Genomic DNA, 21,311 nt, shown 5'->3' with positions numbered 1-21,311 from the left:
TGCAAACTACCATTTTTAATTTTTTTTTTTAAATTTTTATTTTTGTTTTTTTTTTTTAGAAACAGAAATAATCTATTTTGTATACCTTTGGTCCCCGTGGACCTGGGTTTCCAGGAACACCAGTGGGACCCTAAAAAGACCAAAACAAAACAAAAAACAGGAAAAAAAAACAAATTATGTTTTAAAATCCAAGAGACTAGATGAATTTTATTGCCAAAATTAGTTATCCTTCAGAAATAAACTGTGAAAAATTTCCATGTCTTCCTTGTTAATACCACTGTCATTAGGAGTATGTGAGTCTTGTGCTATTTTTAGACTATATTTTAGTGCACTTATAATATATATGCACTGTAACATATATTTCCATTTTGAAATTACATTAAAAAAATACTTGCTTTGTGGCTTTAAACTGAGAGAAGATGAGATATTAGAAAGAAATTCTTTACTATGAGGATGATGAGGCACTGGAACAGGTTGCTCAGAGAAGTTGTGGCTACCCCATTCCTGGAAGTGTTCAAGGCCAGGTTGGATGGGGCTTTGAGCAATCTGGTCTAGAGGAAGGTGTCCCTACTGATAATAGTGGGTTGGGACCAGGTGATCTTTAAGGTTCCTTCCAACCCAAACCATTTTATGATTCTATGGTTTCTTTCATCACACAGTGACAATTCACAGTTGCCCCCAAGAAATAAAGTCAGAAAAGCTTTTTCAGGTTATGAGCTTACTGGTGTTCCAGGCAGACTTGGTCCAGGAGGCCCCATATCACCTTTTGGACCTGGATGTCCAGGTGGTCCCATAATCCCACCAGGGTCACCCTACAAAATAAATTTGAATCGTTAATTGAAATGTGAGAATTTTCTCCTATGAAAAAACCTGTAAATATTATCAAGGTTATCATTGAATGTGTCAGTATTTGAGAATAAACAGAGAAGAAAAAAAAGCACTGATATTTTCCTTCAAGAAGTTACAGAAGAAGAGGAGGCATGGACTACACAACCATCAATTGTAACTAGCATTGTCTTGATTTTCCATGCTTGCAATGCAACTGATCTACATTTCGTGGTCCCCAGGCCCCTCATACACAGGTTTTCATTAAACCCTGACAATTAATTCACAGCAACAGGTTTCCACCTGCTTCCACCAACTGCAACCTCTCCTCAGCTATCTACCACTAGTGCTAAACCCAGGGTCCTCATTGTACTCCTGTTTACACTTCCACTTCTTACATCAGTGCATGCAGTGCCTCTTGTTCCACACCTCTAACTCCTGCTGCTTACTTGGGCTTTATCTTATGCTGTCCTTTTGTCTTTTGCATGCTCTTGCAACATCTCTTTGATTTTTTCTGAATCCACTACTTCCCATTTTATGAGTTGAGTAGATTTTTGTTCCAGTTATTTTCTTCTGTCTGTCTTCTAGCTCACTTTTTCAAACTATTAATGGATTTTATTAGTTTCTCTTGTACTCCACAATGTATAAATACCATAACACATCACATAGCTCAGAGCACACCTGTGTATCCTCTTTTCTCCCCTTCTCTACATTCAATACATACACACATACAATTTTTAGCTATTGCTGATGTATCTGAATTCTGACTAAGGGATTTGTACACAGTAAAATACAATGTCATAAAGAGACACAGCCTTGGTTTACATCTGAGACAGTGTAGTTGCCCCAGTGCTCTGCCAAGATGAATATGTCTGACTGTGAAGTGGGATTTTACACATTAGTCCAGGTAGGGCACTGCATTGAAATGGGTTTCTGTAGTCAGGACCTGCACTGGCATTTCTGCACTGCACAGATTCAATGTAAGGGTGCAGTGCAACCTTCTTGAAATATTACTTAAATTATAAATCTGAAGAGAAACTGGGTTGCCAAACTGGCCTGCAGCATCTTCAAGAAGCAGACAGGAGGTTGCTGCTGGTACATTTTAAAATCAATTCATACAGCAGCCACACAGATGCACCACAAAAGGATGGAAGGTTACTTCTGAGGTGATAATTTAATATGCTCTAACATATCAAGCTTAATTAAAAACACTTAAAAAAATACCTTGTCTCCTTTAACTCCTGGGTTTCCTGGTACCCCATGCTCTCCTGGTAAGCCCTGGAATTAATAAAAACATAACTGTACATTTTTATAGCTATTCTCTTAAAGGTTATTTAAAATTACAGACAAAAACTAGTTTACACTGGATTATTTATTATGCATTAGTATTGACACCAAATGTTAAAGAGTATAAGTTAATGAATGCTTTTTTAATTAAATATATGAATAATTTTTCTTTTAGTTGAAATGTAATAATCAAGATTATTTTCTGGACCCTCTCAGGGCAGAGTGGTAGAGACTGAAAGGTTTATTTCTTCTATTTCAAAAGTCTTGAAAAATCAATAATTTTTTCAAAGAGGGCAGTAGCACATAAAAACTTGAGTTTTAAATAAGTGTCTCATCTTTCCTCCCCATAAAGGTCTGCATGATTCCCTACACCAGTTAATTATTCAAATTGGTATCTTAAGAACTTCAATGAATTCCCACTCCTGCACATTATTTAATCCAAAAAATTCCTTTAAAATGCTTCAGATATTTAATGGACAGTCAAAACTTTTCAGCAAATAAAATATGTTCCACCCTTTCTTTTGCCTAAGTATTTTCATCTTTTACATTTTGATTTTAACTTCAGTATTTTCCCTTTTCTTTTTCATTGAGGATTTTTATAAATGCAGAGAAATAAAAAAGATTAAAACCTAAATAGAAACTATTTAAATAATAAGGAAGGCTTAATTGGGTTCTCTTATTATGCTGTAACAAATACAGAAAACTTTTTCCATGACCCTTCAATGTTATTCAATGGTTTAGTCCAGTGTTTTATTGATACCAGTAATTTTCACAGTGAAAGATAAAATTGCCCAAACTGAAAAGTAAAATCCAAGTCTGAAACTTAAGCTGGACTAGAAAATGAACTTTCTAAGAAAAAGACAAAGAAACTCATATTGTTTTAATTTTTCTTCAGGGTGTAAAACACAGCTTTTTGAACACTGACATATGAAGGATGACAACATTTTCATGCAAGTAGTGAAGGTGCAAGACCTGTGTGTTTCCTTTCTCTGCTTAATACAGACAGCTACTTGTTTCACCCAACCATCCAAATTAAAAGCATAAGAAAGAAAAAAATGTACCCTTATGAAGGACGTTCTGCTTATACCAAGACCAAATCAGTATAAAAATATATGGAATTTTAAATTTACTGATTATGGATTAGACATCATGGTCTACTCTATCCCCAACTCTTCTACAATTCTTTTTTTTTCTTTTTTTTGTTGGACAAAGCTTGAGGGATTTCTTAGGAAAAGAAAAGACATTGAGTCTTACATGCTGGATGATTCTTTGATGATGTAAGTGAAAGTAAAACAATTTTCAACCTTTCACAATTTTCATTATACCACATAAAATTGTTGCATATATTTGTTAATCCATAATGTTTAATCTTTAGAAGACAAAACAAAACAACAAGACTAGAGATAAACACATGTCTCTATAATATATTTAAATATGTTTTCACATATTAGAATTGTATGTACAAATATGAGTCTTCAAGATCATCTGTATCTAAGATCTACATACATTATATCCAGTATTTATCTGTTCAAAATGCCACTTGATCAAAGATCTATCAGAACAGCAGTTTCAAAAGCAGCAATTATGAACTCAAGTGGGATGGTGGCAACACAAGCAAGAGAGAAATGCAGTATGTAGTTATCTTTCACAGTAGGATTGGGGATCTGTACATAAATAGAAGCACACCAGATGAGACTTACAAACTACTGTATAGATGATACGTACAATAGACATAATTGAAAAAATGTGTGCCTAAACTGAGTAGGAAAATCAGGTATAAAGAAACGGTCAGTAAGTAAGCCAGTAGAAAATAACTAACTGAAGATTTGAATACTAGTATTTCTATCCTCTGCCACGAGCTGAAGATGTTGTACTCCAGTTGTCACTTTGCTTACATACCTTAGACTTTTTACAGGTCAAAAATAAAAAGTCTGCCAGCTGTGTATCACTTAGAATGGTATTCTAATATTAAAAAAGCATATGACATAAAAGTCTGTTCAAAACAAGAGTTCTCTTCAACAAAGTAGTCTCAGAGCATGCTTGGAAAGGCCCAAGACAAAATGCAACAACACCAGCACCTAGGTGCTTCTGTTGGTAGCTTCTGTTCTGCTAGGCTAAACCTAAGCTCTCCATTGCCTGCTTTTTTTGATCCAGTTCTTGGATATAACCACTCAAATCTCCAAAATGCTACTTAAAAGCCATTTTATGGTTTATGGAGGTAGGCAGGTGCAAGAACCAAGAAGACGGGGTAGGTGCCACTTGTTAGGTTATGTGACACCACAGGTGTTGTGGACTGAAACCTAATTTCAGTTTATATGGGGGATTAGGCAGAACATAGGTGCCTGCACACCTAAAGAGGGATTGTGCTATAATTTGGAAGTGAGACAGGAAGCCACCTCCCCAGAAGAGGCTTCTGCTATATTAGGGTGTTCAGTCAAATGCCCAGGGAACTTTCAAGTCTAGTGTAATGGTGCTTAATAGTTCAAGACATTTCCTAGAGAATCCAGACTGGATTAACATTTCACCCATGCTCTTCCTGCCCAGAGGCACAAGCATTACAGGTGTTCTGGATCTTCAGGGAGGTGCCTACTAGTTTAAGAAATCTCAACCAGCCAGCAGACCCACCAGCCTGTTGCCCAGTGGCATAATGGTTACAGTTACACTAAAATGCCCATTAAGGATACCCTTATCACCCTGACAAACCCCAATCCATTGGCAGACCTGAATGTGGGACACTCAAAAGCATAATAACTACAGGAACATTCAGATTCTGCTGAGACATATCACTGTTTGACACTCCCAACCCACCAGTGTTGCACTCAGACATAAAGGTTAAGGGCGAACTGAATCTCTGGTGAGCCTTAGCCAGTTGTACCTGCGGCTGGTAACTGTGAGAAGCTGCACAACACAAACCAAGACAACTTGCTGCCCAACTGTCCTGGCCAAGCAACAATCTCCCTGCTGAAAAGGGAGGTCAGGATACAATGCTAACATGGGAATGAGCAAGAGATAATCAGGAAGGGTAAAAGACCTCAATTCAGTGGTTCTTAAATAAATCCCAATATCCAGATCCACTTCAGGCTGTCAAATGGTGTCAGAAGCAGGATATAGATGGTTTATTGAAACTCAAGATTAAAGGCCTGTTGAGGGAGGCATTCCATCTGATTGTGCTTCAACCCATCATTGCTATAGCACCACCCACGGAAGGAGCACCTATTATAACTTCTGTGGTACTGTTCCACTGGCTAACTGTTCACACACCACACTGCTACAGCTTGGTGAAACTGTACAATACATACAACTTCTCCTGGCAGTCCCCTGGGTCCGACAGGTCCTGGAGGGCCTTGCAGTCCCTGTGAAATGATATAATACAGGGAAAAGTCAATACACTACTGTAATTTGGTGTAAATCATACTTATATATAAATAGATTAAAACATCTGGCATTAAGAATTATCTTCCACATGAAGTAAGAAGTAGAGTTTGCTCGTTCTCCCTTACTCTAATGTTCAATAAATCTTGGGGACTGATATGTACAAAACCCAAAGTATTTATACAAAGCAAATACAAGTCAATACCAAGGCAATACCTAAAGGGTCAGACAGAATAAAAGAATAAATCAAGATTTCAAGAATCATTTTTAAGAGAACAGTTTTGTGGATTCTATAACTACATCCATTATCATTGGGCTTTCTTTTGATGTTCTAAAATTTGTGTATTATCATATCTAAGATGAATAGTGTTGGGTGGAGGTTACATTTTAACAGTTTCCAATTCTACCTTTCTTTGATACAAGGCATCATGAGAGACTCTCAAGAACATTTGTGCTTCAGCTACTTTCCTCACAGAATCACACAATCACAGAATGAGTAAGATTGGAAGGCATCACAGTGGGTCATCTGGTCCAATGTCCCTGCTCAAGCAGGGTCATCCTAGAGCACATGGCACACTTTCTTGAGTATCTCCAGTGAGGGATACCCCATAACCTCTCTGGCAATCTTGTTCCAGTCCTTGGTCACCCACATAGTAAAGAAATTCTTTCTCATACTCAGGTGGAGCTTCCTGTGCATCAGTTCCTGCCCATTGCCTCTTGTCCTGTTGTTTGGCACCACCAAGAAGAGTCTGGATATATCCTTTTGACACCGTCCCTTCAGATGCTTATACAAATTGATGAAGACCCCTCTCAGTCGTCTCTTCTCGAGGCCGAACAGGCCCAGCTCCCTTAGCCTTTCCTTGTAAGAGAGATGCTCCAGTCTCTTATTTGTCTTTGTTGTCCTCCACTGGACCCACTCCAGGAGCTCCATGTCTCTCTTGTAGAGAGACTGACTAGCCCAGAACTGGGCACAGCACTCCAGATTTGCCTCACTAGGGCTGAGTAGAGGGGCAGGATTACCTCCCTTGACCTGCTGACAAGGCTGTTCCTAATGCACCCCAGGATACCATTGTCCTTCTTGGCCACAAGGACACACCGCTAGATCATGGACAGCTTGTTGTCTGCCAGGAGGACCCCCGGGTCCTTCTCTGCAGAGCTGCTTTCCTGCAGGTCAGCCTCCAGCCTGTATCGGTACATGGGGTTCTTCCTTCCCCAGGTGCAGGACCCTGACTTCGCCTTTGTTGAGTATCAGACAGTTCTTCTCTACCCACCTCTCCAACCTTTTGAGATCCTTGTGAAGAGCTGCACAGCACCTTGGGGCATCAACTGCTCCTCCTAGCTTCGTGTCATCAGCAAACTTGCTGAGGAGGCAGCTACCCCTTCATCAAAGTCACTGATGAATAAGTTAAACAATACTGGGCCCAGTATTGAACCTTGGGAGACACCACTAGTGACAGGCCTCCAACTACACCCTGTGCTACTGATCATGACCTTCTGGGATCTGCTGTTCAGCCAGCTCTCAATCCACCTCACTGTCCAGTACACAGTTCCGGAGTTTGCCTATGAGGATAGACTCAAAGCAAGGCAATGACTGGTTTGACATCACCTACAGTCTCATAAGATTAAACAGAGGAACAGGTAAGCAGTAGTGGGAGTGGTTACTCCTTGCCTCACTGATGGATAAAGAGAATACACCCAGCTACCAGTGGATTTGTAATTGCAAAATGGGTGCTCATATGAGTGACCAAATAACATTCGAGCTTTGCTTAAATATTCCTGAATGATGCTGAGATCAACATAACTTTATGTAAAATGTAAATCTTATGTAAAATAGCCATAATCCAAACACAAACTTTTGATATAAACTATTTGCATTCTCTGTCCTTTAATACTAGCTAAGGAGTTGATAGCATTCAGTCCTCTTATATAACAGCATAGAATGCACTTGCTGTTAATAACACAAAAATACCTTTCACCTACCTTTGATCCTGGATTTCCGATAAGACCAGGTTGTCCAGGGTCTCCCACTTCACCCTAATGACATTGTTTGAGAAAACAAAAAAATCCAAGGTTACTGTTATATCTTCCAGTATCAGCTATGTGTATCAGCAATGTATTTAGTGTGCACAAGTCAGAAAATACCTTATTTCCTTTCGATCCCTGCATTCCAGTCTCTCCCTGAAAACATTAGATAAAACCATAAGAAGTTAAAACTTAAACTAAGATCAGCTAAGAGTTTAATATGCTACTTAAAATATTGTAACACAGTTTGCAAACTTAAATATTGAGAAAGCATTAAAGAATTTCTGATTTTTTTTCTGCAAACTCTGAAAGGCATTCCTCTTTCAAACTAATTTTTTTCAGGTTTTCCTAACGTTTTAAAGAAAAACATGTTTGAAAATACTACATTTGCATAAGAGCTTTTCCAGTCAAAAGCCTATTCTTCACAATGAAATCTCTTCTGGTACACAATATTCATCTCCAAACCCACACATGATTGCAGTAAGGCTTATTTTGGTTATTATAACATGTAAATCACAAAAATCTAAGCAACCTTGAGTTGTGTATTAAAAAACATAACTAGCTTTTGTCAAATGTCATAAGAGGGGACAATAATTACTTAAAAATAAGTAACACAGGTAAACAGAATGAGGGTTCTAAAAATATGCCCCAAAATAACAAAGAAGTTATGCACACATAAAATGACTATATCAAATCTGCCTGATGTTAAATGCCACACTAAGGGCATAAAAATAATACAGTTCAGGTCACAAAAAAATTTGTGAAATAACTGAAAGAAAGAACCTCCACATAAAATAAAAAAAGGTGTGTGCTTTAAACTCAGTTTATGGACTGTACCAACAACAGAAATGGTGAAGAACTGGGCATCTCTGTTTTTTATTTATAACCTGTGTAAGACAGGAGACAAAATATATGCTACCCCATATAATCCCTGAATCTATTGAACATGTACAAAGACAAGGAATTACAGCATGAATATGGTATGGAAATAATCTTGAATTATTCACATCAGTTCAAAACATGCTATACTTACTGGATCTCCCTTGTCCCCTTTTTCAGAAGGCTCTCCCTAAGGAAACACAGGGAAGAGGTTAACACAGTTTTTTTTTAATAGTTCATATGCCTGGTTTTGTTGAAGAGTCCTTGAAAAATGTTGCATTTTTTAAACCTATATACAATACAAATACATGGACTACAAAAATTTACTTGAAGGATGATGTTGATTTAATGCCAAGACCATGGCAGGTGTTATCCTTTCAAGCAGGAGTACAAGGGAGGGTCAGGAATGTGAACTAAAGACAGTGTTAATGCATCCAAAACTGAAAAATTCCCAAACACAAGTGCTCTTTAGCACACAAAATCATAAATCTGTGATATCAACAGAGTAAAAAAATGTTTCTCCTTGTATGAAAACTATTTGTATAGAAAGATATAACCAAAGAAACCAACTGGAAGCCTAATAGCTGAATAGCAAAATGCCTAATAATCAGTAGATGAAGAACTGGGTATACAGATGAAGAACACATTCCTAGAAAAGCAGAATATACACCTGTTCCCCAATAATGCCCCACTTTCCCCCCCAGTCATTCTGGAAAATTTATTCTCAAACTAAAAGATACTAAGTTAGAAGGTTTATTTCTAAATTTTAATAATTTAAAGACATGTTTTCTCAAAGAGATATTGAAGATCACATTCATAACCTGAAAAAATGTGAATGGTGCCTAATTCATGAGGCAGTCTCTGGTCATAAACTTATATAAACAATTTTAAACTGGTATTCAGTGAAAGTCTGAATGTGTTTAAAACTAAGGACTTTGTGAACTGCTAGAACAGGGAAATTTACTTGCATATATAAATACCCACACAAGGAGGTGCTTGAATAAATACAGATATTTAGAGAATGACAACTTTTCCTATGCATTTCTTGATCTTTCCTATACATTTTCTTGATCTCTTGTATATTTTCCAAGATTTCACTAATAATCAGTATATTTAGTTAACTTCTAGCATAACACACGAGCACAGCAGTAAGGAATTAACTTACCTTTTCTCCTTTCGCGCCTGTCATTCCCAATTCTCCTTTCTGACCCTTTTAACAAAATTAATTAATTTTAAAATCTTTTATATTCTGACAAATGCAGATAAACCTCTCCCCTTCTTTACCTGTACTTTGTTCTATGTAAGCCACATCTTAACCATTATTGCAATGGAAATCAAGCTTTAAACGTGTGCAAATGAATTTAAATGACTGTATTCTATAGCAGATCTGCAGGCTTCTCCCTAAAAAACGTTGTCAATTCTGTGACATATCCAGAGCACTTGTCTCTTCTCTTACAAGTTTGGAACACACGCAATTGTTAAAAAATCATTCCACTGTTTACACAGGACAGATGACTATAAACAACATACTGTCATATGGTGTGGATTCAGAATTTGACTTCCATGCAATATTTAGAGGCTGTCTATAAGTATTCTTGGTATAGAAAGTCCTATTGTTACAGAGAAACTGCTTTAAATATTCATGATTTACTATTCAAAATATTTTTCAAATTTCAACTTTTTCAGAGTCTTTTCCACATAGCAGGCAGGTCAGCTCATTTGACTTCTCAGACAGCATTATGGAAACCACACACAGTCCTTTCAGCATTTTTCCTTTCTGTTTATACTAGAGGACAAAGGATCACGTGCTGCTCCTGCAGGATAGCACGATGAGCTGGGTATTGGACTACACAGTTCAAAGTGCCAACCATCTCTAAAATCTATTCCTTCAAAGCCTGTTGTGATAAATCAAATAAAAGATACTATGTTAAGTGTGGCAGAGACAGGTTAGACAGGCACTGTGAAATTTCTCCAAGTTCATGCCAAATGCTTACAACATCTCCCTTCTGGCCTTTAAGTCCAGGGGTCCCAAGTACTCCAAGTAGTCTTGTATCACTCTGGAAAGAAATATTATCACAAAGATCAAAAAACAGAAAATGTCACCATTGACTTACAGTAACAATTTATTTACCATAACAATTTCTTGTAATTTACCAGTATGTAAATTCAGAAGTCCTAATGTATTACAAGAAAGGGATAACAGATGCCTATGCAGTACAGCTTGGTAATGTATTTGAGCAACCAGCCAGACTAGCAGAACATGAACAAAAGCATAAAAGGGAAATGTCTTTGTTGAACATTGCTGCGCAAATATGTGACTTTTTTAAAAAAACTTAATGCAAAGTACATATTTTTATGCTCATTGTTACAGTACATTCCTCAAGTATGTTAAAAAAGAATAAAACCCACTTCTCTCCGATGAAAAAACCACAAGCTTTTTACTTTTGAGCAGCATGAAATGCAAAAGAATGCAGAACTAATTTAAGTCTACTACAGTAGTGAGCCAAAAGGAGTGGGAATAAACATGGTCAACAGGCTCCTCACATTGCTCCTCAAAGAAAATAGACAGATTTAAGGACCAGAGGTTCAGGTTGTATATGTGCTCAGGTGTTTACTGCACTGCATTTATTTACTCTTCTCTACAAGGTAAAGACACAATAAAATACAAAGCAAATTATTTCCTTTTCACAAAGCCAGACTCAGACTACCTATGGGGAATGTGTTTTCTTTTAATGACAATGGGAAAAGAAACAACAACAACAAAAAAAAAGATCCTGAAAAATGAGCACCCATCTAGACCCAAGGAATCTAAGCCCTAGAACATGTATCACCCTTAGCAGGCCATATTCCAGTTTCCATATCGCTAAAATAGAGAAACATCATGATGAATAAAAGTGCCATTTGCACTCTGCTAATATTTTCAGAAGTAGGTAACTGAATATAAACTGAATAGAATCAATTTAATAAAATCATTATTATTTTAGAAATGCTAGTGTTATGGTGGATTTTCTTAGGTATTTAGGGTTTGTAAACACTGTTGGTACACTAATTATCAAAATCAGCTTCAGAGCCAGAGGCAGATACCCAGATAAAGGAACCTGAGTATTGCTGAGAAGTAGTTGACTACCATTGGACTGAGCACAATCAGGTGTCTGTTATAATGAGTACACTATAAATTATGATTTATACTTAGTTGTGCATTTCTTATGCGTATATGGAGGAAAAAAAAAGAGGCTATTAGACTAAATAACTGCTTCTATGGTCTTTGCATATTTATAGATAATTTGCTCCTTACAACAAAATTTAAGTAAAATACAATAAAGCAAAAAAAATTTTAGAAAATTAATAATTAATTATTCCAGAATAATCTAAAATTACTATGAATTATAATTATTCTAAAACATTTCTTGGAAAGACTGTAATACAGTTTCAATTTCTTTGTGTTTTGGTTTCATTTTTATTTCTATGTGTTGTAGAACATTTTAGATTCAACTGATGTTTAGAAGTAAGTTTGACTAAAGTGACCTTCTATTTATGTGTGGGAAACTGATAAGTAAAAAAGATGACAGAGGCCCTGAAAGCCCAGGCAAAGGATGATAACAGAGGCCTGAGAGTAAACAAACTGAAATCATGAGGCATTGTTTACCAGTCGCTGAAGGAATGTAACCTGCAGTACAGGACAGAACTAGTTTCTTGGCAAAAAGAAGAGAAAACAAATGCATGTATTGAATACATGCAAAGTACCTTGTTTACACCGAAAGCACAAAAGACATAACAAGAAGGAACATAAAAATAGTCACATGCCTTGCAAGGACAGGCACAAAGGAGGAATGAGGGAAGAAAGGCTCCGGCACTGTCTCCCAACCCATTAAGGATCAATGCTACTACTTATCCTCAGCAGGTTCCCCTCGCCTTCATTAAAGAAAGATTGCTGATCTTGGTTTGCTGTTCATCACAATTTGCTGCTGCGATCAGCAATTGTATTTATAGTGCTCTCTTTCACTGTATACATGGATAAAGTATATTATGCTTTTAAAGACTTGCACTCCAGCCTCCTAGCATAACGAAGTGATTGATACTGAGCCAGAAGAACCTTGGTTGCAACAAATTATTTAATTACATCATGCAAAAACAACTACTTCTTGATATCATACAGAACTCAGAAGAACAGCAAATAATCTGCTAAGAAACAGAGAAATCAGAGGAAAAAAAAAAGAGACATTATTAATTATGATGGGTCTTAAGAGTCACCACATTTCTTGGTAGAAGTTTCTCATGCTTCCTGAAAATACCAACACAAAGAAGCCAACTAACATCCTCAGGGAAAAAAAAAAGGTATTAAGATATCTATAGCAACCAAAATGTGGTCACAATATGAACAGTTTTAAACACCAAACTGAAAGAAGACCTTATGAGATCCTTAAGAACATTCATAAAGTGATGGAAAATGACAAGATCATTTCCTGTGCTTTGAGGAATCTCAAAAATCTCAGGGTATCACTCAAATATCATTTTACCAATGCAAATTACTGAGGCAATTATATACTGGAATTATAGACTGGAAATTATATACTGGAATGCAAAAAATTGTTTGGTGCCTCCAAGGTGCAGTGGACAAAATCAGCTCTTGACATACTATATAATAGTGTGGGTGGAGAAAGGGAAGTTACTGGTGCATACATCTGCATGAATCAATGGCAAAGCAGAGAAGCTGTCCTTGTCTTTGATGACTTTTTGTCTTGTCCTTGATGGAAACATCCTACTCCCATCATAAAATGTATAGGAACTAATATGTTTGCTGAAGCAGTTAGAGACTACTTTTGACTCCAGGAGCTTCTGAACACATAGTTACACAAATTTTGCATATTTAGAACCTGTTGCTTGAATCAGAAAGCCATCTCCTCTTTCACCAGGAATCAAACAGCATTTCCTTGTTGAACAGTTAATTGCTTGTGACAGAGTCATTAAAGTCTTCAAACTAGACAGCTGAAGGAAGAAAAGTTGTTAAGGTGTACAGGATTTAAAAGACAATTAATTTATAGACACACAGCAGCTGGTCTAACTTTTTTTCCAGAATATTAGGAAATATAAACCACCTTACAAACACTTAGAGCCTTACAGTGATAAGAAAAAAAATTATTTTTTTTTTTGAGACACCTGCTTATCAGTTCCAGAAGGTCGCCACTGCTTGTATGTCCTCTTGCAAAATTACCTTAAAGGTACTATCAGGATAAAACAAATTCATAGTGCAGAGGTCGGGAATGAGTTACAATAAGTATGGTATTGATAGAGGAAAAAGGGCTGGTATCAGCAAAAGCTCTTTGGTGGAAAAAACTAACTGGTAAGAAAACCAAAGGTGTAAAATTAAAATATAAAAAACTTCAAGACATACATTTGAAATGGCAAACCAAAACCAGAAACTAAGTCTCCAGGCATGAAAATGCCCCATGCTTAATTCCTAATGCATGTTTCTAAGGTGATACACTGATTTGAAATGAATTAAATATCAGAAATAACAGAGAAATCACTTCAGTGATAAAAACAACTGAAAAGATATATTTGACATGAACTTAGCTCCAAAATATCTATTCAAGAAAAGATTTCAGTACCTGTCTAGAAATGCTGTATAGGAGAATACCCTGAATTCACCTGCTCTTCATAGTTATGCATTCTAATATTTAAAGAAATATTAGATGGATGTCTTCCAGGCTTGACCTTCATGACTTAAGGTGTGATACACACATTAGCCTTTATATTGAACAAATATTGCTGTAGTAGTGTTTCATAAGTCTTTGAATTAAATAGAATTTTCTGATCAGATAAGTTAACTACTCTAGCATCAATTAAGCAACCTTCTGTGATCTCTGAATTATGGTTTCTTACAATGGCAGACACTACAACTTTGAAATATCTGTAGCATGTATTTCAAAGCTCTGTCATGTGGAACGCCATCCTATCCAATTTTAACTTTTTTTTTCTATTAAGTCGTTTTAGCTGCAGGTGGTTTTGTAATTAAGAGTATTTTTATGAGTCTATAATACAAACATAAGGACAGTTCTCATGGATTGCTAGCAGATCTTTTAAAAATTATGCCTTGTCTTTCTATTTTACTCTTAGAATCATGACAGAGCAGGTCAAGAAAGTAATGTCAAGTACAACTTAGAGTAATTAGTTTTAGAAGTGGGGAGCTGGTGCTTCCCGCTAACAGCTCCATGGTCCACCCCCCTGCTTTTTGAGTTACACCAGTCAAAAAATCAGTGAGTAGGAGATGGATGGGAGGCAAGACAGCAAGACAGATGACACAGTAGGTATGTGACTGGAGTGTGGCCTGAGCTTGTAAAGGGATGCAGAAAGAGAACACAGAAGGAACTACCTTTTGGATTAATTTGGAATGTGGTTTGCAGGGATCAAAACTATAGTCATTTCTACCTTAGATACTTCTTAGTCATAAACCCACACAGACACTATAACAAATCTCCATACCTCATTATAATGTTTGTTCAATGAATCCAGAATTCCTTCTAGTCCAGAAGGACCCTATATGGAAAAATATGTATCAAAAGGTCATTTTAATTGAACTAAGTTTATGTTTGCATATCTTTATTCTAAGAGCAGTGAGGATGTAAAAGAGTTTATATTTTTGTTTGGTCATACAGTAAATTATTTTCTGTAACTTCATTATATCTTTTTATCAGGCATAGGGGAGGAGGAAAGTCAGTTTCTAAATCTCTGAATTTTGGAAACCAGCAACTTATTTTGAAGTGAATTGGTCTGTCAGAGAAGGCAGTAGTGACATTCATATTGATTTTAATACAAATCCCTTCTGGTACGAGCAACATCTTTGTTCTGCAGCATTTTAAAACTTTCCGCTAAGTCAGAGAATAGGGTCTGATGTAGAAGCAGCTCCTAGTGCGAGTAAACAGGTAAATTTTTAACTTAAGAGTACAGAAAGTGAAATTGAGGAATGTCAGAATTCTCCAGAACACTAACTTCCCAGTTTTATTAGTGTTGCAAGTTTGCACTTAAATACAGATCTTTCATCAAGAAATTCAACAGTGAAAAAGGAACTTCCTACTCAAATGCAGACTTAGGATGGAGAGAGAAAAAAATATGCTTGCAAAAAAACATTTTTGGACATGAAACTCGACGTTTTTTGGCATAGTCTGCCAAAAAACAGGCCATCAATGAGATTTTTAAGTTTTGTAGAAGAGAGCAGAACACTGACAGTTCAGTCAAGATCTTATGAATTAAAAGTCAATTAAATTTACAGATTAGCATAGTTACTCCCTTTGAGTTGAAATTTTCATATAATGCAATAAGAACTACAGCCACGCACATGGTTGTAGGAAACATTTGACTTCAATAACAGGATTACAATATACTTAAGTAAGTCACTTAGTCTGATTGACCTGGATGTAACACAGACAGGGCACAAAAGTAGCTCTCCTTCTCTGGGGCTTTTTATAATCACAATTTACATTCTGCAGCTTTTGTGTTAGTGGGGACATTAGGAAGATTTGGAAGCCACATGAAAACATCACAGGTGTCTCACTCCCTCTTTGTTCTCAACATTGGAAGAGATACAAGGCCATAAATTCTTCCATTCACGTTATTTTGAAGTGAATTGTCACTTCGATTTTATGTTAAAAATAAGATAAATATAGTCAAGATGTTTTCACTGAGATGCTCACTCCACTCTGATTTCTGAAGTTAATGGCAGAATTTTTACTTTGATATCCATATTAAAGATGGCAATCCAGAATTGGGACTGAACCATGATGACACTGCTCAGATGTCTCAACTGTAGTCCTGTGGTGTTGAATCCTTGAACCCAGGATCCTTGCAGGATTCTGCAATCCTGCAAGGAGTCAAAAGTAAGAACTTATTCTCCCTTTACATTTGTTACCATGTTCCATGTTGTTTCTTTTACACAAATGAAACTGCTTCTGCCACACAACCCAGGAAGAATTTTAAATCTGTACCTGCTACCAACCTCAACATGTTAGATATTATTTGTACCTAAAATAATTCTTGACAAAATGAAAAGCCATTGTATGTCACAGTTTTGAAAACCAGACATAACCTCGAACATCCCCATCCCCGAACTGCCTCATGACTAAGACAGTCAAGGAGAACTTCAGGCATTTGGATTGTATTCCTGACTATGCCACAGCTTTTGTGTTACCAGAGATAAAAAACCTCTGGTTTTAGTATTTATGTTTTCAAAAATTGACATAAATTTAATAATTTTATCTTTCCATCATTCTTTCTATAATAAAACTATAACACTATATTTAAACAAGTGTACAACAGAAAATATTTTTATTCTAGACTTTTTTCCTAAACTGTAGTCTCTTTCTTTCCTTCCGCACTGTTCCACTCCTTTAATGTAGTTGCACAATCCACTCTGAAGTCTCTACAGACAAAAAACCCCAAAACAGTAGCACTGGTTTGCAAGTGAAGAAGCAATCAAATTAACAGCAATTGAAAAATTATTGTACAAGCAGTTTCTAGCTTTCACTTGAGAATTTTGCACATCTGCCACTTTGAAGCTCACTTGAGCAGGATTTCCTTTCTCTTTTTTAATATCAAGTTGTGCAATTGAGAGAAGCGAAGCTCACAGAGAGTACAGTTGTATGAATAAGAAAAGAACTGAAAAAGTGTCCTGATTGTTTTCTGAAATTACAAACAGGTTTCAGATGTTATTTCTATAGACAAGGCAGGAATAGAAACACTGGTGCTTACAGGGAAATAGCTCCAAACTGTGAAATTACAGGGGTTTACAATATATTTCCCTCCCTTTACTTTTATAGTTCATCTGCATTTCTCTATAGATGAGGCTGCTGAAAAAGTCTACCCAATCTCACAGTCCACGCAGTAAAATGTGTAACAAGTAAATTGCACCGGTTGCATCTCAAGAATAGGCCATTTTGGAGAACACAGCCTGCAAGTGACTCAGTGTAATCACTTTATCCTTTTATTTCACATTGGTGCCTGCCCCTTAAAATAAGATACTGTTTTTCTGATTACTATAATGCAAAACATCGTGAAACTCATCAGTGCAGATGTGCAGTATTGTATAACTTTTCCAAGTTATTTCCAAGAGCAAATGGAAAGAATGATGAAGGCATGATGTCTGCCACAATAGCATACACGAAATAAATTATATTTTGATATGGATATAAAAACTTAATGCATAGAAACAAGCAATATGACCAATCCTTGCCAGCCCTTCCCATCCTACCATGTAAGCATTTCCAATACTCTTCTAAAAAGAAGCCGAAAGTCCAGGAAAACCAGAAATGCTACTGACAATTTTCACTTACCATTGCTTTGATTTTCTGCTTATTGTAATTAAATGATAACATTCACTACCTTTCAAAACATTGGTAGAGGAATGACAGTATTTCCTGAGGCAGAGGAAATGAAATTTCCAAGGTGAACTGCTGGCTAGTTAAGATAACTAATTCTGTGGCAATGACATACGTATTGAATCACGAGACCAAAAGCATATGTAACTAAATGAAGAAATTCAAGTGAAATTTTCTACTGAATCACATGCAAAACAAACAAAATGTAACTCTATTTTAATTTAAGACTTTAACACAAAGCTAATCTTCCAAGGAAAAATACTTGAGAAGACAAAAGTATGATGAACTGAATGATGAGCTTCAAGGGCTAATAGCAATCATGAAATAAATCTATTGGTTGAAAACAATAGCTTTGGACGTGTTGGTTTAAGAGAATGAGTAATTGTGATTATAGTTTACTAGCCTGTGATTTAGCACACCCAAAATTTCTTTTCCACCTCTGCAACAGATAGCTTCGACAGGATGGCACCTAGCCAAAACAGGTAGTCCTCATGTTTGCTACCTTTAAAAACTAGTGCTGATAATACTTCACTTCTGCCAAACAACACTGGGCAGAAATCGTACTCAGACTCACCTCAAACAATGGTGTTATACTGGTGGAAGTCTGTAGCACAACTCTAGCTTAGCACTCTTTTTATTTTAAAAACAACCTGATGTCCCACTAAAATGGGAGCTCTTGAGAAATGGAATTCCTCCAGTCATAACAGTTCCAGTAGAGACAGAGAAAATTAGGGCAGAGAAGATAAAGTTAGCCCTTAATGGGAAAACAAGTAAAGCTCCTTTTTCTGTCCTCTCTCCCATCTATGTAAATAGAAATACCTGCTGATTCATTGAAAAGTAAAAATAAATAAATAAAATCACAACCTCCCCAAAAAATCCAACTTCAAAACCTCCCACAACTAACCATAATATGTAAAACAGTGCCTAACATCAGGCAGCTATCTTCTACGTAGAACAGAAAAATAAATTATCTCCTCTTAATAAAACTCTACACGAAATGAGGCAGATAGTAATTCCACAACCCAAGACCAGAAAAGCACTTTGCCTAAATGAAGACTGCAAAATTTGGCCTTTCCACCCTGAGGCTGAGAATGCATAAATACTAAGTTCAAATACATTCCACACGTTACTGTGCAGGTGACTGAGCACTGGAACAGATTGCTCAGAGACGTTGTGGAGTCTCTCTCACCGGAGACATGCAAGAACCATCTGGACTCAATCCTCTGCAAAATGCTCTAAGAACACTCTGCTCGAGCAGGGAGGTTGTGTCACATAACCCACAGTGGTCCCTTCTAATCCTACTCATTCTGTGATTCTGTCATTTGCTTTTAAGTAGTGAGAAAAAAAAAGAAAAGAAGTGTGGTAACTAGAGAGCCATTATACATAATTCAAAACAAGCTACAGTCTGCTGGGAACCCTTTCTGTGTTTATAAGTCCTGTAGTCTTTTTATTAGCAGCTATGGCAGAAGAGAACAATTACCACAGTTCTGCAATCTGATCAAAATGCTGTACTTAAAACCTCACAGCATCCTATTATTATTTCTTTTTGTTTCGTAAAATCAGCATTTCGATTTCAGTGAAGAGCCATGCTGAGCAGGATAACAGCACATGAAAGAGACAGACTCTTTTTCAGAAGACTCTAGAAGAAAATGGAAGCAAGCAAATATATAAAATACATTTGTAGGGTACAGAGGTTTTGATTTCACAATCACAATTTTCACAATATTTCCGAGACTGAAGCGAACAGTGTATTTGACAGAAGGTTTAAACTGCTATCTAGGATCTTTCAAAGTGGAGAAAGGGCCAAAAAGCACTAGAGGGAGCTGCTGCTTAACTTAAACCGTCTGGGTTTCTGACTTCAGCACAAATTGCTACCTGCTGGAGTGAGAGTTATGTGAGCACACATCTCAGCTCTCCTGTACCGAAATAACAGAACAGTACATCAGACAGCAAGGATGCATACCAGGAATTCTGAAAAGGAAGGGGAATAAAAGAACACTTTAAAAGTCTATAATATTTAATAGACTTTAAACAAATACTCAAAAGGGGAACAGACCTGGGTAGGTTTACAAAAATATTTTTATAACTGATCAATAAAACTCCTCATTGACTCCTTGGCTTTTGTGAGCACAGGATTTGCTCCAAAGGGGAAAAAATACATAAAAGAAAGGATAAGGGGAAAATGACACAAAAGAAAGGATACCTGGAAGAAATTGCATAGGAAGTCCCATTTTAACTGAGTAGTTTAATTACCAGTTGCCAATCAATCTATGTTTCTGACACCAACACAGGTTTTTAACCAAAGATGTGCAGATGATGTTAAGGGACTAGAAATTCACTACAAGCACCAATTTTACTGAAAAAAAAAAATCCCCAGCAATTAGGTTAGGGAAAAAAAAAAGAAAAAAGATGAGATACTTAGAAAAGGTTAGAAAAGTCTTCAATTCTGCCATGCGACAAGTAGATTTTTGACTGTTAGAATGTGTCCTTATAACGCTGTCATGTGAAAGCACAGCATGTATGCTGACTGCAGTTTTTGTAACTTTCAGTTTTCTTTAATTTTACTACCAATCTTTTCCACACAAATCCCTATCTGCACACACTGTTATTAGGACTGTCCTTTAAAATAAACCCCCTGAGTATTGTATCCTGTCCGCCAACTTCTTCCTGAAAGAGGCAGAACTTTCCTTCTCACAGGTTTTGGTTTTCTTTTTTTTTTTTTGTTTTGGTCATTACTAAGCACCTGGACGTTTTAATATCTAAATTAAATATTTAACACTATGGCATAAACTGATAAATAAATTAGGTAAATTTATTAATTTCAAGTACACAGTGTGTGCTTCAGCTACCCTGATAATTAATGACCGAATCTCCTTTTTCTCAAATACAAATTTCATATGCTTTTGAAGCATCAACCAAACCCCAAACCTGTTTATCCTGGAGAGCCTAATTTTCACATGTTCAGTCAATCTGTTAACCATTTTGTATCCTGTGTATGCCAAACTTATAACAACCAGCATCCTGCAGGTATGACAGTTCTGTTGCGCTTTGGAAAGGCCAAAGTAAAGGCACATCCATGTGCATGAACAAGTTGTTTACTATTAGTAGAAAAGGGGTAAAGGGAAGCACAATATAGCACAATTGAATATGGTTTGAGCCTTCAAGAAGAGAGGGGGAATGATGGATTGCGTTGAAGGTTTTTTCGGTATGTACAAGCTGTGGCACTTCAAACATGGCAATACTGCCAATGCACATTAGTGGGCATTCCTGCTTTTAGAGTAAGCCTTTTCTATGCTCTGTATTCTCAGTCTTGGAAGAAGAACACAAGATGATGATATAGGTGTACCCAAAGCAAAGAGTGCATCAAGATAGTTATACCAGAAACAAGTACTTTTAACCAATATTTAGGCCATGACTGCTCGAGGAATGCTTTTCTGGTGCATAGTACTCGGCTACAGTACTCATACGGAGTTCCTTGTATAGATGTTGCCATGCTGGCAAAGTTGAGTTTTCTATTTGCTGTAAGAAAATCTGAAATATATCTCAGTTATAGAA

At 36.6% G+C, this 21,311-nt stretch overlaps 1 protein-coding gene across 4 annotated transcripts in view; it reads right to left on the bottom strand.

Moving 5' to 3' along the window:
• COL19A1 (collagen type XIX alpha 1 chain) overlaps positions 1 to 21,311 on the bottom strand; it is a 190,921-nt gene that overhangs the window by 41,826 nt on the left and 127,784 nt on the right. For all 4 annotated transcript variants that reach the window (XM_017826692.1, XM_017826710.1, XM_017826717.1 and 1 more), the window contains 10 exons: positions 14,869 to 14,922; positions 10,380 to 10,442; positions 9,551 to 9,595; positions 8,540 to 8,575; positions 7,627 to 7,662; positions 7,465 to 7,518; positions 5,412 to 5,465; positions 2,050 to 2,103; positions 723 to 812; positions 86 to 130 (listed from right to left, as the gene is read on the bottom strand). In XM_017826692.1, the coding sequence (XP_017682181.1) occupies positions 86 to 130; positions 723 to 812; positions 2,050 to 2,103; positions 5,412 to 5,465; positions 7,465 to 7,518; positions 7,627 to 7,662; positions 8,540 to 8,575; positions 9,551 to 9,595; positions 10,380 to 10,442; positions 14,869 to 14,922 (531 nt within the window). The remainder of the gene's footprint in view (positions 1 to 85; positions 131 to 722; positions 813 to 2,049; positions 2,104 to 5,411; positions 5,466 to 7,464; positions 7,519 to 7,626; positions 7,663 to 8,539; positions 8,576 to 9,550; positions 9,596 to 10,379; positions 10,443 to 14,868; positions 14,923 to 21,311) is intronic.

The sequence above is a fragment of the Lepidothrix coronata genome, unplaced genomic scaffold, assembly GCF_001604755.1.
Source record: "Lepidothrix coronata isolate B3197 unplaced genomic scaffold, Lepidothrix_coronata-1.0 Scaffold4, whole genome shotgun sequence".
In the NCBI taxonomy this organism is placed as follows: Eukaryota; Metazoa; Chordata; class Aves; order Passeriformes; family Pipridae; genus Lepidothrix; species Lepidothrix coronata.
Note: the sequence above shows the minus strand (reverse complement) of the source record. Positions and strands in the feature narration are given on the sequence as shown.